At 38.9% G+C, this 17,864-nt stretch overlaps 1 protein-coding gene across 2 annotated transcripts in view; it reads left to right on the top strand.

Annotated features, from left to right (window-relative positions):
* The first annotated feature begins 10,659 nt into the window (after window positions 1-10,659).
* Window positions 10,660-17,864, top strand: part of rasal2 (RAS protein activator like 2) — a 104,142-nt gene continuing 96,937 nt past the window's right edge. For both annotated transcript variants that reach the window (XM_083991586.1, XM_083991587.1), the window contains exon 1: window positions 10,660-11,169. In XM_083991586.1, coding sequence (XP_083847712.1) covers window positions 11,028-11,169 — 142 coding nt within the window. In that variant the 5' untranslated portion in view covers window positions 10,660-11,027. The remainder of the gene's footprint in view (window positions 11,170-17,864) is intronic.

Consider the following 17,864-nt stretch of genomic DNA (forward strand, 5'->3'; position numbering starts at 1 on the left):
GAAGCACCAACAATACTGAGACTGGCTGATGTAGAGATATTGTCATGTTTTTCATATTTATGGGAGAACAAGCCAACTATCTCTTGACATTTGAGCTATCAGTCGTCACTAGGAGATCTAAGGACTGGCTTAATGTTTAAATAATGGAAAATACTTTTATTGATATGACAACTGTTGTCATTCTGATTGGAGCCCCCTCCAGTACTGATTTGTTTTTCCCAAGTGACAAATCATTTATGAAGACAAAAGATTAATAGAAAAACATGCAATTTAATTTTGGGTTGTAGTAGGTTAACATACTTAATTGCTGTTACAACTAACCCATGAACTAACTTACCTTACGGCTAACAACAAAAACATTAGCACTAACAACTTGCTGGAAAAATATCTACATAGACACACAACAATGTGATACAAGTTTGATGAGTTTAACTACAAAGCAGGCAGTGCTATCACAAAAATAAATGAAGTAAAAAAACAAACAAACTTGCATGCCTCAAAGTTAGTTTCTGTGTCACAGGGTGCTAGGTCTTCACATATGAAAAAGGACTAAACTGAGCATATACAGAGTGAATCAGATGATTCATAAATTGCTCCTGGTTGGAGAAATTGGAAGTGTTACAAGTGACCCATGTAACAACCATCATCAGTCTCCCCTATCATCAGCACAGACACGTCCTGTTTTGTTTGGACCAGTCAGCATTTCACATGATTTAAATGACTGAGTGGTGGGGAGGCTAGACAGACTGACAGGCTTCAACCCCGTTCTACAGGTTCTCACTCCCAAAAGTCACATTTCAAACTCAGAAAAACGTCCTAATCCAGTTTGTTCACAAAATATTAAATCAGATATTTTTGTAACATAGGCGCAATGTAAAATATGAATCACACAATAATGTAGCTGCACTAACACTCATCACTAATCAGAAAGGATCTGAAATCCACTAGGTCAGTCTGAAAAACAACTTAGCTTCATTACAGCCACTAAAACCACATCAACACAGGAACAAGCACAGAGTGGAACCAGCAACTCAATGGGTTCAGGTACTTACCAGAGATCAGGTTCAGAAACACTGTTGTGTAGCTCCTATATACAATCTGTACACACACACATGCAAACTTGAAAGTGAAAATAAAGTTTCTGCATTTTTCTACAGACTTAAAGTCAATTATCTGTTTGATCTTCCCTGTAGAACCAGTCAAACTTGTGTGTGATTTGATAATACTTTTATTTTTTTATTTGTTCTTTTTTATATTTAAGCACGTTTGAAATTCGTCCATTCATTCAAATTGCAGTTTGTCTTCAATAACGACACATTTGATTTTTTTTGATACACCGGATGTTTTTAAAATTGTCAAAATCAAGAATCATTTTTATAAAAAGACTGCACCTTGTGTTACAGCGCCACACTGAGGCGGCCTCCTGACCTGCTTTCCCCCCCCCATGTTGTTGTTCTGGTCACAAATTGCAAACTTTGCTTCCCCAGAAATCAAATGCTGTCATCCATACAAAGGAGAGACAGTGGTGCCGGTTCTTTATGTCCTGCTGTCAGAAAGACTTTATTTTCTTTTGGCAGGAGAGCTACAGCTACAGAGTGGCAGAGAAGATTTTCATTGAAAACATCTAAAAGATTGTGTGCTAAATTGTTTTGTTGAGTCCAGCAGGTTTCCACTTTAAGTGTTTGTGTGCAGGATGGAAGCTGTTGTTTATGTCTGTCCCCCACACACACAGGGTGATGGTGTAAACCTCAGGAGCTCTGAACCATCAGAAAAGAAGAAAAAGAGTCAGAAAGAGGAAGTAAAGCACCGACCTGAGGAGCGTCTGTTCATCTGCCACTCACGGACAGGACAGGAATCAAACCTGTGATCATAATAGCCTACACTGACACAGCTGAACATCACCTATCACTCAGAACTGGACAGTTTTATAACTCACTACTTCTGTTATGTCGCCATTTGTATCAAATTTGATACATGAAAATACATGAGTTTTTGAGACCTCTACATCCTCACTGTGATCCCCCCCCCCCCCCCCCCCCCCCAAAAAAAAAGAAAACATAATGCATACAATTAGATACATGCAATGATCAGATGATCCACCAGGGTGCAGTAATTCATGCACCAGAGGGCCAAATGTGTTTTCTCACGGATATTTTTGCCAATTTTGAAAAAGTTATGGTAAGAAAACCTCAATAGGAATAGTTACTGCATTGATGCAATGTAAAACTACTTAATATTTCATAACTTATTTTATAGTAAAACCGTCTTGAAAATGTGTGTATCAAAAAAAGATACAGCAGTTATCTATTTCGTATTATATATGTTTTTATCATTATTTGTCAGAAGGTCCAATAAAGAATCCAATTTCAAACATGTTTAATTTTCTGACAATTATTTCATGGTTCTGGCTTTACAGGGATGTATAACATGAGTCATGGCTTTGCTTTTATTTAATTTATTACTAGATTTCTGTGTTGTATTTACTTGCTTCATGTTGTCTTGGACACAAGCAGGGGGGCTTCAAGGTAAAAATAAATTTAAAAAAAAGAAAAGAAAGAAAAAGTTTGGGAACAACTGCTCAAATGTGCATTTAATGGATGGGGTAACACTTTACAATAAGGTACACAAAAGAGTAGTTACTGAGGAACTAATGACGAACTAACTATTAGTTAATGGTCTTTCTTCAGTAACTCCTGATCAAATTACTGCAGAACTAATTAGGAACTAACTATTACTTAATCATTAGTTACCATTTTTGTGTTCCCTAAAGTAAAGTGAGACATAAAAATGAGTAACTACTCTAATTTTGTGTACTTTAGTTCCTCACTAACTACTCATTAGTTCCTCAGTAACTACTCTAACTTTGTGTTCCTCATGGTAAAGTGTTACTGGAGACGGTGCTGCTGTTCCCAGCTGAGAGCAGCAGGTGGCGTCAGAGTCCTGTCTGTGTTTCTGAAGGGAGGGGCCGGGGTGATGATGAGAGAGTAAATCAATAATAATGATAAAGTTCTTCTGACAGAAATATGTGACATGATGGTGAAGTTGTGTTAAAGTGATGAGAAAGGCATTAATCTAACATTTTTAAATCATTTTAAACGATAAAAAAATTAATTATTATGATTTTTTAAACATAATAAAACTTTTGACAGACTTTGATGCGATGAGCTTTATGTTGACTTTAATTTTGTAGATGCACAATATACTTTAAATCTCATTATTTTGTACTTTTTGTAAACATGTAATGTGTTTCAATGATAATTTATTGTTTAAATGAATCGATTTAGCTGACATAATAAAATGAAAACTGTGGGGGGAATATTAATTCAGCACATTATAAAGATAAATCAGTATTAAAGTGACATCTTGAAATGCCAGTTTTACATATTTTAAAAATATATCAGTGTGAGGCTGCAACCACACTGCTAGCTACAAACCACACCATGATCAATACATCTGATTGTTATTTTCATTGTTGAGTGCGTAAAACCACAACACCCACATGGAAACTTAAATCAAACACATCACATCACTGATACACATGTAAATTGAAAACCAATATCTAATCAACAAATAACCAATCAATTAAAAAAAGTAAACTTCTAGCGAGGAAAGAAAAAGTAGAAAATCCACATTAAGGTTTTTATTTTACTTCATTTTGTCTCTTTGGTCTGTAGATTTCTCTTAAATTCACCAAAAGTTAGTCTGACCCATGCATGTCAGATGTCAATGTAAAGCTCTCTCTCTCCTGAACAATGATCTGGGCTCCAATAATGGCCATTTTCTCTGTATCAGCAACAAAACATAGTAACAGAATCGCGATATTGGACCACTGGTGCTAACATTAGCTACACAACAAACCGTTAACAATGAATCTACACTCAAAACGAAGCAACAATAATGTTAACTGTACTCAACAAGCTATTATATCAAGGTTTACGACAGATATGACGGACAACCTGGGCTGTGAGTGTGTAAGAAAGAGAGGGACAGAGAGAGAAAGTAGGTAAAAGCTAGCTGTTAGCTACCGTAGCACAGCCGTTGGTCTCCCGTCAGGTAAAAGCTGCTAACTGTTGGCTAACTGTTAGCTAACGTTACGGTAGCTCAGCCGTTGGTCTCCCGTCAGGTAAAAGCTGCTAACTGTTGGCTAACTGTTAGCTAACGTTACCGCAGCTCAGGCATTGGTCTCCCGTCGGGTAAAAGCTGCTAACTGTTGGCTAACTGTTAGCTAACGTTACCGTAGCTCAGCCATTGGTCTCCATGAGGTAAAAGCTGCTAACTGTTGGCTAACTGTTAAGTTAGCTAACGTTACCGTAGCTCAGCCGTTGGTCTCCCCCCCCGTCAGGTAAAAGCTGCTAACTGTTGGCTAACTGTTAGCTAACGTTACCGTAGCTCAGGCGTTGGTCTCCCGTCAGGTAAAAGCTGCTAACTGTTGGCTAACTGTTAGCTAACGTTACCGTAGCTCAGCCGTTGGTCTCCCGTCAGGTAAAAGCTGCTAACTGTTGGCTAACTGTTAGCTAATGTTACCGTAGCTCAGCCGTTGGTCTCCTCCCCGTCAGGTAAAAGCTGCTAACTGTTGGCTAACTGTTAGCTAACGTTACCGTAGCTCAGCCATTGGTCTCCGTCAGGTAAAAGCTGCTAACTGTTGGCTAACTGTTAAGTTAGCTAACGTTACCGTAGCTCAGCCGTTGGTCTCCCGTCAGGTAAAAGCTGCTAACTGTTGGCTAACTGTTAGCTAATGTTACCGTAGCTCAGCCGTTGGTCTCCTCCCCGTCAGGTAAAAGCTGCTAACTGTTGGCTAACTGTTAGCAAACGTTACCGTAGCTCAGCCGTTGGTCTCCTCCCCGTCAGGTAAAAGCTGCTAACTGTTGGCTAACTGTTAGCTATAGCTCAGCCGTTGGTCCCCCGTCAGGTAAAAGCTGCTAACTGTTGGCTAACTGTTAGCTAACGTTACCGTAGCTCAGCCATTGGTCTCCATGAGGTAAAAGCTGCTAACTGTTGGCTAACTGTTAAGCTAACGTTACCGTAGCTCAGCCGTTGGTCTCCCCCCCGTCAGGTAAAAGCTGCTAACTGTTGGCTAACTGTTAGCTAACGTTACCGTAGCTCAGGCGTTGGTCTCCCGTCAGGTAAAAGCTGCTAACTGTTGGCTAACTGTTAGCTAACGTTACCTTAGCTCAGGCGTTGGTCTCCCGTCAGGTAAAAGCTGCTAACTGTTGGCTAACTGTTAGCAAACGTTACCATAGCTCAGCCGTTGGTCTTCTCCCCGTCAGGTAAAAGCTGCTAACTGTTGGCTAACGTTACCTTAGCTCAGGCGTTGGTCTCCGTCAGGTAAAAGCTGCCGTTTATTCCTCAAATGAAGGTCATGAAGTTGTTGAGCCTCTCCGGTAGAGTTATCCATCACTGCTGCAGTTGAATCAGCCGCTAAACTGCTGGAAGCTAAAACCGAGGGTCTGTTTGTTTACAATTCACAAAAGCAACGTGAACGTACGTGCCGCTCACACTCAGTAGAGTTACGCAATGAGGCAGCGTAGCCTCTGCCTCCCTTGGCGTACATGCAAGTCTATGGGGGGAACTAACTGCGCATGCACAAACAGCCTCATACACACCGTATGGGCAGAAGAGTGGCTTTTACGGCCGCTGGAGGTAAAATCAGTTGAGTCGCGTTTATTAGACTATGAAAATCACCAAATACTGACACATTTAAACCTGTGGTAAAGTTATCTGAAATAAAATAATAATAATAATTAAACCTTAGATTAACTAAATAATTTAATTATTCCTGGCACTGCCTCACCTGCCTGTGCACGTCAACAAAATAAAACAAGAATTTTGAAAGTAGCTTCATCCATTGATCAGATTTCTGTTGTAGAAATTAGTGCATATTTCGTTATATAGCCACATTTAAACATAAAATTAAGTATGTCAACAAAATAAATTTGAGCATTTAAAAAAAAAAAGAAGTTTAGCTTCATCCATTATTCAGCTTTCTGTTCTGTAAATGTATGCAAATAAGTGCTTACTTAATTAGATTATGCCTCATCTACATATTTAAACATACAATTGAGGGTTTTTTGCCAACAAAATAAATTTTTGTTTTGAAAGTTTCGCTTTATACACTTTTCAGATTTCTCTTCTGAAAATATGCAAATTAATGCATATTAATTAGATATTGCATCATTTACATATGAAGAGTTCATTTGCAAAAGCAGATAAGTGCCGTTTTGAAAAAAAATGAGCTGAGGCTTTACATTCTTTGCATAGACCATAGACTGTAAAAAGTTATAGATTAAAATCTTTAATTTAAATTTTTAAGGTCTTTTTTTTATAATTTATTTCTTTTATTAGACATATTTATTTATTTTATTTATTTACTCATTATTTTATCATCTCTATATTTTTTATATTATTTATCTACTAGCCTATATATTAGTTCTTTAAATGTTTCGATAATGTTTGCCTTTTATTTGTCATGTCTTGGAATGTCTGTCGCTTTGTTTTTTTGTTCCTTGTTCAATTGGTGATGTTATTTGATGATAAATATATATATATATATATATATATATATATATATATATATATATATATATATATATATATATATATATATATATATATAAATAAATATATATATATATATATATATATATATATATATATATATATATATATATATATATATATATATATCAGTGGCGGCTGGTGACTGAAAAAATTAGGGAGGACAGGAGGAACACCAGTCCACGGCCTCATTTTATTTTATAGCACTACTTCTCCCTACTTTATTATATTCAATGAAAATTAAACAGTAAAACAATGTCTTACAAGATTTCTTAAAAACAACATAATTTTATTAAATCTTACTGTTTTCAGATTAACACAGGCCTAATGAAAAAGACAGAGCCATGATCTTGGATGTGGGATGTAAAAAAAAAAAAAAGCAGGCCAGTGTTCAACACCTGTAAATGCCACAGTGGGGATTTACACCCTCTGATTTAAAAAGGAAAAACAAAAACCATGAAAATCTGTAATTATTAATAACAAAACAAAGTGTTCCACTCAAATTACATACATATTTGGCTTTTACCTCTTAGATATAGCTATGCTTTTACCTGAGCTGATGGCGGAGAAAAAAAAAAAAAGTCCGGTCGTGTCTTTGTTTACCCTCCAGCTGCCCAGGTCACGTAACTGAAAACTATTAACAATCTCTCTGACTGCTTCTCTCTGATATCTCCTAACAGTTTATCCAGAAATCTGCTGATATTTCCTTTCAAATCGATGCCAATATCTCTGAAAACTCCGTATTTCTTGTGCTAGGAGCAGCATAAGCAGCACGGCTGGGAGTGAAAGTTTGGCGCACATAGCAACAGTAACCAAGGGGGGTTGGAGAACTGTCATTGGACCAACCTGCTGTCAATCTTGTGTTCTGATTGCTGATTGGTACAGAAGAGCCTCCTCCGTCATGACGTCATTTTACGTGTCTTAGCCAATCACAGGTCAGGATGAAGACATCCTAAATGCATTGAGTCAATGGAAGAAGATCCCGCCCCGAGGCCAGTTAGGGAGGTAAAAATCTTGCCACCTCCGTAGAGCCCCCACCTTCCTGCTCCCTGCTCCTCACACAGCCTGCTCTGTCTCCTGAGCCTGCTGGCGGCGCAGTTGAGCCGTTTTAAGTGGATTTTCTTCCAAAAAACAAACTTTTTTTATGATAAAATACATATATAATATTTTATAAATTATACTGAGATTTGGTAATGATTTATTTCAACCAGTTACTCTTTCTTAAATAAAAAATAAATTTTCCTTTTGCCTCTCAAAAATAGAGGAGGACCAACCTCCTCTGCCTCAATGGACCAGCCTCCTCTGATATATATATATATATATATATATATATATACAGTACAGGCCAAAAGTTTGGACACACTCAATGCATTTCCTTTATTTTCATGACTATTTACATTGTAGATTCTCTCTGACAAGGCTTCACCACCTGTGAAGTGAAAACCATTTCAGGTCAGGTTCACCTCTTGAAGCTCATCAAGAGAAAGCCAAGAGTGTGCAAAGCAGTAATCAGAGCAAAGGGGGGCTACTATGAAGAAACTAGAACTGGTGGGGCAGAGATAGAGGAGGAGGAGGAGGAAGGAGAGGAAGAAGAAAAGAAGAAAGAGAAGACAAAGAAGAAAAGACATGTTTTCAGTTATTTCACACTTTTTTGTTAATTCCACATGTGTTCATTCATAGTTTTGGTGCCTTCAGTGAGAATAAAGGAAACACATTGAATGAGAAGGTGTGTCCAAACTTTTGGCCTGTACTGTATATATATATATATAAAATAAAAAATAAATAAAAAAGACTGTAAAAAGGTCTCAACATGGGTTTCTGGGTTTCGATATCACCTTATGTAAAAAAAAAAAAAAGAAGACTCTAGAATTTTTTTAAAAACGGAGTTATCTGCTTTTGCAAATGAACTCTTCATACATGGCCGTAGCCAGGATTTTTGAAATACCGAGGTCATTTAGTCGTGGTGTGCGGGGGGGGGGGGGGGGGGGGGGGTTGGGGTGCGGCTGTCAGAAATTTGGGGCAATTTTATATTAAAAGGCTTCAATCTGGTGCACTTTGACAGATAAAAACTACACACATCATATTAGATTAATGCCATTTTTATGATATTATCATCACTAGTGATCATCCAGAGAAGACCCAACTTCACTGAATTCTGATGAGAACACACCATCTATTACAAACAGGAGACTGGCTCCTCACACTCGTAGCAGCCACAGAGTAGCAAAAATATTATATTATAAAGTTTAATTCCAGCTCGAAAAAAAAGTCTGAAATGCAATGTGAAGGTCCTGGTTGTTAACATAAAGATGAACAGGTTTCTAGGGTGAAGTGTGCACTCTTTTTTACCATAGCTACTGTATAGCCTACTATTTTTGGGGTGACTTCCTTCTGAAGCGTCAGCTGTGTTCCTCACTTTGAAACAGGCCCAGGAAGTTTGTTTGCTTTTCCTTATAGTTAGCACAAACATACACCTGACTGCTCCTTTTTGAAGCAAATTTTGTTTTGTGTTATAATTGGTTATTCACGTTGTTTAGCTATGTAGTATTTCACATTTCTATGCATATTTTCTATTTGTAAAATATTGGTGTCAAACTTAATTTCAGTTGTATGGTCTTCTTTGAATGGGAAAATATGAAGAGGTCTAGGTGAAATCAAAATGAGCCAAAAACAGTTGTATTTGGATGGAGTGAATATTATGACACAGGCTATTAGTGAAATATAATTAGTTTTCCAAAGGTCAAATTCCACCTGGACATCTCTGATAATAGCTTACTGTAAAACAGCTGCAAAATTGCTCAAGTTCATTTTTTTTAGCATCTACTTTTACACAGTTAGCCTACACATTACTTATTCATTTGCCTGATATCCCATGATTCAAAGGTAGATTTTACTCTAATGTGATTTTTGTTTTGTTTTTTACTAGGCAGAGATGAAAAATTTACATTTTCTACTGTACTCCAGACATGTCTGTAGTAATCTCACAGGTCTTAGCTTTCTTTAAATAAATAAATAAAAAAGACTGAAATAAAACTAGGCTAATGGTTGCCTAAAAATTGTACACCGTATGCTCTTTGTTAAATCTGTCCAAAGATTTTTAGAAATAATTTCACAGTCTTTGCTGTTTGTGAAATTTTGTGCTAGTGCACCACATATGCTCACATCTTGTGCATCTCCTGGGGGCTAAGCCCCCCCTGTCCTTAAAACTTAGTGACGCCCCTGTCTGTAAACATAAAATGTATCATGTCACTGTGCTTTTCACATAATGTTGATGGAAGAATGGACAGTGCAGTAGATGCCCCCGTATCTGCAGGAAAGAGGTCTCTCTCCCCCACTTACTGTAGCTCACCTAGTGCATAGTGCAGGACACAGACAGTAAACGGCGCTGAATTGACGCTATTAAACAGCTGTTTTCTCCGCATACATGAGGTCCCGTCCCGAAATAATACAGCGCTTCAAGTGCACGTATGTACGAAACTTTTACAGTGTAACAACTGGTTGGAAAAAGCAGTTTATCTAGAGCCAACCGACTCACTCAGTAGCCTTCTCCTCCATGCACGCAGGCTCCGCGACGCGCTGTATCACTCGCTTTTTCCGCATGAATCGCCCTTTTTCCCGCAACCAGTAAACAAACACCAGCGTAGGCCTACGTGAGGGCGTCAATAAACAAGAGCATTATAGGCCTACCGGAATTGTTGTTTGGACAAGAGAGGAGTCACTCAGTCACCTTCCATCTGTCCTCCCTAATACTTTCACCGCACTTTTTTTTTTTTTTTTTTTAATTTCATTCATTAGGCCGAAAAAAATACCGAGGTCATGACCTCGGTGTCCTCAATGGTAGCTACGGCCTTGTCTTCATATCTAAATTCAACCCCTATATATATATTTCATGGTGATAGCTGTCAGCTTAATTTTTTACCCTACTAGTTTCAGGGTTTCGTACCCAGACCTGAACGCGCGCTCCCGTCGCTCGCTCCCTCCCTCTCTCCCAGCCAGGCTCTCACCGTCGGGAGCGCGCCCGGTGTCAGGCTCGTGCCCGCGCGGCTCAGTCTGAGTCAGTCAGTCAGCGGACGGAGGGGCAAGAGGACTAACAACAACCCAACACCACCACCACCACCACCAGCAGCAGCGGTCGGTAGGAAGTTTGTGTCCCGGCTAAGCAGCTGAGCTAACCCCGGGAAGGAGAGGGAAGCAGCGGGGCCATGAGGCAGAGGCAGCCGGCCAGCCGCTGCCCTCGCCTCGGCTAACGGCTACAACAACAACCACCACCGACAACCGACCACCGACCGACCGATAGCCGACAACCGACAACCGACTTCCCCACGCCGCGACACTTTCACCGCTTTGTCCCGTCGCTTTCTTTTTCTTTCACCGAGGGATTCAACTCTTTTCTCCTCAGGAATACTTAGTTTTATTTTACTTTTTTCTTTACTTTTACTTTACTTTTACTTTGACCTCTCCTTTCTTCGGACATGGAGCCGCCGTCGTGTGACTCTCTGTCCGCCGGCGACGTGGACTCTTCCCGCGGCGGGGCACTGAGCCTCCTGGACCCGCTGCTGGACCGCATCCTGGCGGACACCGTGTCCCAGCAGCAGGGCTGGCTGCGCGTCTACGGTAAGAGGAAGTCTCTCTGTGTGTGTGTGTTTTCATTCATTTCTTTATTTCAGACCCAAGAAGGGGATCCATATCGCCATATAAAAAGCACAATAAGATAATAAAACAAAACAAAAAAACACACAAAATACAAAGTAGGCTACAGCAGGGGTTCTCAACTAGTCTCACTCTGGGCTCCACATGTTCCCATGATCATTAAGTCGCGACCCACTTTTATAGAATTCAAACCAAGATTTTTTTTTTAAAAGCCTTTAAAAACTCATTTCTTTATTGAGCAAAGTGCATTTCAGAGCACATGAATGAAACTGGGGAGTTACCATGACAACTGCATGTACGGAAGCGGATAAAATAATATCAAACTGCACAAAATGGAGACCAACGAAACGATATATTTGACTTCTAATGCATCTCTGCATTTAGAGCATGTTCACAAAAGTGAATAAATATCAAATTGCACAAAATAAAGACCCACAAAACTAAACAAAACAAGATTCACTGCATTCCGGCCACATTAATAAGAAACTGATATCTTTGCATTCAGAGCAAATAATAAGAAAGTGAGGAGGAGCATTACAACTGCATGTGTGCCTTTCAAAATAAGTTATTTTTCAAAATAAGACATGTCCAACATCAGATGTGCATTAAAAAAAATAATTAAATTAAATTAATAATAAGACGAAAATCTTACAGAACCTCGTACAGGATTGACCAACACATTAATAATAAGTTCATTCTCTGATTCTGACGCCCTACACATACAGTAAATCTGTGCATCAGATTGCGCAGAACAGCAGAGCAGGTGGCTACCCCGACACTAACAAACATAGGTACATTTGTTAGTTTATTTTCACATATCAAAGTAAAAAAAAAGAAAAAAAGATATAACAGATAAAATCCAAAACAAAGTGAAGGGGAAATGCCAAAAAAAAGGGGATTGTAGGGTTAGGCATTCTCCCACTACAATTCTAATAAGCTAATGAGCATGTACATTTGTGAGGTACAAAAACTGTTCATACATAATGGTTTAACATGATTTAACATTGTACAATGCAATACAAAAAGCTTGATAAACATATGATAAGAAACAGCCTATAAAATAATCCCAGTTTAGATAGGCAGACCATGTGGGGAAAAAAAGATATAACATATAAAATCCAAAACAAAGTGAAGGGGAAATGCCAAAAAAAAGGGGCTTGTAGGGTTAGGCATTCTCCCACTACAGTTCTAATAAGCTAATGAGCAGACATTTGTGAGGTACAAAAACTGTTCATACATAATGGTTTAACATGATTTAACATTGTAGGCTACAATGCAATACAAAAGCTTGATTAATATGATAAGAAATAGCCTATAATATAAAATAATCCCAGTTTAGAGGCAGGCAGACCATGTGGAAAGTATTGACTGGTTAGCAGGAGAGACTTTATTAGTGCTCTCCTAAATTGTTGTAACTAGATAAATAAATAAAAAAAGTAGCCTACAGGTAATAAATTCCATATTCTTGGCCCACGATAAAGTAACAGAACTGTGATTGTGTGTGTGTGTGTGTGTGTGTGTGTGTGTGTGTGTCTGTGTGTAGTTTGTGTGTGTGTGTGTGTAGTGTGTGTGCATGGGAACCTCCACTTCTTCTTCCCTCACATGTTCAGTCCGGCCTTCTGACTCAGAGGTCAGGGGTCAACCCTGAGTGTGTGTGTGTCTGTGTGTGTGAATACTTGTGGATCCATAAATAGCCGTGTGTGTGTGTGTGTGTGTGTGTGTGTGTGTGTGTGTGTGTGTGTGTGTGTGTGTGTGTGTGTGTGTGTGTGTGTGTGTGTGTGTGTGTGTGTGTGTGTGTGTGTGTGTGTGTGTGTGTGTGTGTGTGTGTGTGTGTGTTCAGTGTGCAGAGAAGAGAAGCTGCTGTGTCACCAGGAGAAACTCATCTATGTTTAATTTACACCTGAAAACTGGACACCTGAACGCACCACACACACACACACAAACATTAGCTAAACTAAACTTATAACCAGAGAACTAAACTAAACTAAACAGTTTGCTGTAGTTGTATATATATTATTATTATATATTATATTGTCTTATATTAGGCCTATATTATTATTATTGTTTAGTAATGAAAAGTAAAATGAGGAGATAGAGAACAAAGCGATCAGTAGGCTAACAAATATAGACCGAATCTCCTTGTTGTTTACATTCTACTTCCGGGTAGAAAACCAGCTGTAATTTGAATGAGATCAATATAGTAACAAACGAGAGTTTAGCTACTATATCATATTTTTCACGCCCTATCACCGTTTAGACAAATCTGAAATGATTGAAGAAACATTACTATTTCTGTGTGTGTGTTTTGTGTTGCTATGTGTTGTATTTATTCAGTTTGGGGGAATCACGGTGTCTAGAAAGCATCAGTGGCTCAGCTGACAGGGACAGCTAACAGTAGCTAAGCTAACGGTAGTAGCTAAGCTAACGGCGGTAGCTAAGCTAACAGTAGCTAAGCTAACGGCAGCTAAGCTAACATCAGGACGTCAGCTGTTAAAACCCTCCCGTTGTGGGACACGACATGAAACTACTCCAGTTAGCTCAGTCATGTTGGAACTCAGATATCCGCTGGAGAAAATATTTTTTCATGGAGCGTTTATTGAGTCAGTGAGTTATTAAAGTTAAACAGGTAGCTAACCGTTAGCCCGGCTAATCTATGATAACCATGACTAATTACAAAAACGTGCACACAGAAATAGTAATGTTTGTCCAATCATTGGTTTTATAAACTTTACAAACATCAGATTAGTCTAAACCAGCGTCGGAAATAAGCGGGGGCCATGGGCCATTTGGCCCCAAATTTGACCAAGAATGCCCCCAAAAATCATGATCCTGGGGCCAAAATTGCCCCCAAATTACCTCCGGGGGCATTTCCGGAGCAACGACATGCGCAGCCTGTAGCTGCTAAGCGGCAGCACCAGCAGTAGCAGTGTTGCCGCTGGCTTTCTTTTTCCTTTTTTTTTTTTCACCCGCGGTCGGGTTGAGAATTAATTAACGCTCATGAGTCCGGCCGTGTTGGGTCCGAGACTCAACGAGCCGGTCTGGTTTTACCGTCACTACAGGCAGTATGCCCGTTTATCACCGATAAACACAGTAGAGGAGGGTGAGTGACTGAGCTCAGGCTGTCAGGGGGTCTCTGATGCAGAGAGAGAGAGAGACCTCCGTGCCGTGTAAAAAAAACAACAAAAAGTGTCACGACTTCCTGTATCTCGCCCTTCAAAATAAAAGCCCCATAGTCTTTCATATTGATTTTGAGACACGGCTCCAAAGGTTTGTTTGTTTTTTCCTGCGACCAATCGACCAAGGCTAATTTTTGGGGGCAGCCCTAGAAGTGATTTAAATGCCATATCCAATACATACCATTCAATTTTATTTCATGACATTTATGTCAAAGATACAGGAGAGTGATAATACACACATAGAAGCCAATAAAATCTCTTGTTCAATATCTCATGACTGATGAAAAATTTGCTGTGTTGAGAGCAGTAGAATTTTGATGCATTGCAATGCATCGCAATGCATCGGAGAATCGAATCGAATCGAATCGTTACCTGCTGAATCGTAATCGAATTGAATCGTGAGGGCAGTGCCAATGCACACCCCTACTATGAGTATTAGTCAGGGTCTTATGCAGAATAATTCAGTTATACAAAGATTAGACTACTGGGGATTTTTGTGGGCCCTACTGGGCGCTGCATGGGCCCCTAGAATTATCATCACCTTTCTCCCCTATACAACGGCCCTGGCTGCTCACCCCAGAACGACTGTTGAGTTCACAACAGCCCCCCCACATCGCCCAGCCCTACCTACCAGTGATATTCTCATATTACTGGTAATATCTAATATCTAATATTGACCAACCATAACTTTATATAACCCATTATTTATAACGTTTATATAGACTATGATAGGTGTTTATATAGCTTAGTTTATGTTTTTGTGTGTGTGTATATATATATATATATATATATATATATATATATATATATATATATGAAATGGCCCCCAAATATTTTGAAAATGCCCCCACTTTTTGGACTGTGGGGGCCAAAATTGCCCCCAAAATATTTTCTTAATTTCGTACCCTGGTCTAAACGGTGATATAGTGACATGAAAAATTAGATAAATATAGTGAAACTCTCGTCCGTCACTATTGTTCTCATGCTGGTTTTCTACCAGGAAGTAGTTGTAAACAACAAGGAGATTCGTCCTATAGAGACAATGGAAATAAGGTACAAAAAAGAGAATGAATAGATTGAAATCATAAAAAAAGAAAAAAGAAAATCTCATCTGCTTTGTTATTTGTTCTAATAACTTTCTAATAATCAATCTTATCTTTCTATTGATGAGACGGTCCAGTTGGAGATGGTTCTGTGTGTGTTTCTGTGTGTGTGTTGCGTCGATGATGTCACTCACAGCTGTGACATCATCGTGTTGAAGAGACAGGAAGTCAGACTCGGGACAAAGACGCCGTTAATGAGAAATGTGTTTGTTTGTTTTTTAAAGTGAAAGTCAAAGATTTATAATAGTGAAAGTGTTTGATACCGTTACCCGTTCGTTACCCTCCTCCTCTCTGGTGATTGGTTATTATGGGGTATCGACAGTGAGTGAAGTGACTCACAGCTGTTCCCAGATGCTGCAGCTGTTGTGTAACGTCCCAGAATCAGAGCGTGTCAGCAGCTACTTGATATTAGACACGATTATAGGTTTTCTTGGTTTGATAACTGTCAGAGAAATAATCACCCTTATTCTGCATTAATTAATTTAACAAGGCCATGAATGTGTAAAATCAAAATATAGATAGCACTTTGCCAGGTTGCTCCAAAAGGAAACATGCAAAGAAATAAATAAAAAACGAGGTATATATATGATAAAATATATCCTACAATGTCTAAAACAATAAAAAAAAATATACACTAATGGTGCAAAGGAACAGCCAAGACATTTGTTAAGTTAAATACAGTGCTACATAAGTGAAATACAATACGATACTAGTGCTAAAATGGCCGAAGCATAACTTAGGACACACTTTACTTAAGATTTATTCATAAAAACGTCTGGTCGCTGTGTATTTCATTGGTATAAACTTGAACCGCTGTCCTCAGACTGTCCTGACTGTCCCTGAACGCCACACAGGGAGAACATGGAGCCGTGTGATTGGTCACTGAGTTTTATTTAACGTTTACTTCAGACTTATCCGTCAGTAACGAGTATGAGTGTAGAGAATAATATATAGAATATGTATGATGATGTTCATACAGGTGAATAAATAAGTGATAGAGGTCGTGTGTGTGTGTGTGTGTCACGTGACCGGCCTGTGATTCTGATATCGGTCCATGAAAAGAACATTTCTCATTTCTTCCTATTCAGAATTTCAAAATAAGAGCCTCATGTCAAGAAGCTGTGATTTGATTTGATTTGATTTTTATTTGTCTCAAACGAGCACATCAAAAGACAAACAAACAATGTACAGTAACAAGAAACAAAACAACAATGATACTGTGCATGTTTGAGAAGGGGCTGAAAGAAGCAAAGCTTATCAAGTTACATTGTGATTCATGTCATACATCTGTAGTTCCATACAATTCAGAAGATTAAAAACATATTGCTTTAATATGAAATAAGATGATTATAAATAAAAAAAAGAGAAAAATTAGCTGTCCAGTTCTTTATAACTGTCCAAGAGTGTATGTTTGTACTTACTTTTAAATTGTTTTAAGTTGTTGCACATTTTTATATCCTCATCTAGTCTATTCCACATTTTAACACCACAAAAATAGATGCTAAAACTTTTCAGGGTAGAATGGATGGTAGATTGTTTAAAGTTACAGTTCCCTCTTAAATCATATATGCTTTCTCTGACCATAAACATTTTCTGGATGTTTATTGGTAGCAACCTATTCCAGGCTTTAAACAAAATCTGACCTGTTTTGAATTTGACCAGGTCCTCAAATCTTAAAATTCCTGATTTTAAAAACAACGGATTTGTATGATCAAGGTACCCAGCATGATGAACCATCCTTATGACTCTTTTTTGTAACATGCAAATCTTTTGTAAAGTGCTTTTCTATGTGTTTCCCCCCCATACCTCAACACAGTAAGATAAGTACGGATCAATGAGTGCATAGTGCAGCATTTGAAGTGACTTCTGATCTAAAACATGTTTAGTTTTACCCAGAATTCCAATACTTCTGGATACTTTGCAGCACAAATATTTCACGTGAGATTTCCAGCAGAGCTTGTGATCTATGTGTTTGAATGAATGAATGTGATGCGTTCAGGTGACCGTGACAGCGTCGGATCTCTCGCTACTCTCTGGATCTGACCAGACCAGGTGACTTGGTGTAGTGTTTGTTTGATCGTTCCCACGCACCCTGAACGCAGCAGCAGCAGCACACACTCACACACTCACACACAGTGTTTGTTCGGTGTCGGGGCAGTGTGATGATGTCAGCAGCCGTTTGTGGCGGTGACCTCATCCGGCCGTGACATCACCGCAGCGCTCGCATACCTCAGATAGACGGAGGAGGCTGCAGCCGCCGTGCTGCCTTCAGGGTCGCCACGCCGAGGTGACAACTGTAGTGAAGCAGCCTACTTGTTAGAAGTTGTGTTTCACTCTCATGAGCTGTTTTTTTTTTTACAGATGTGTTGATATCAAAGTG

The sequence above is a fragment of the Trachurus trachurus genome, assembly GCF_905171665.1.
Source record: "Trachurus trachurus genome assembly, chromosome: 17".
NCBI lineage: Eukaryota > Metazoa > Chordata > Actinopteri > Carangiformes > Carangidae > Trachurus > Trachurus trachurus.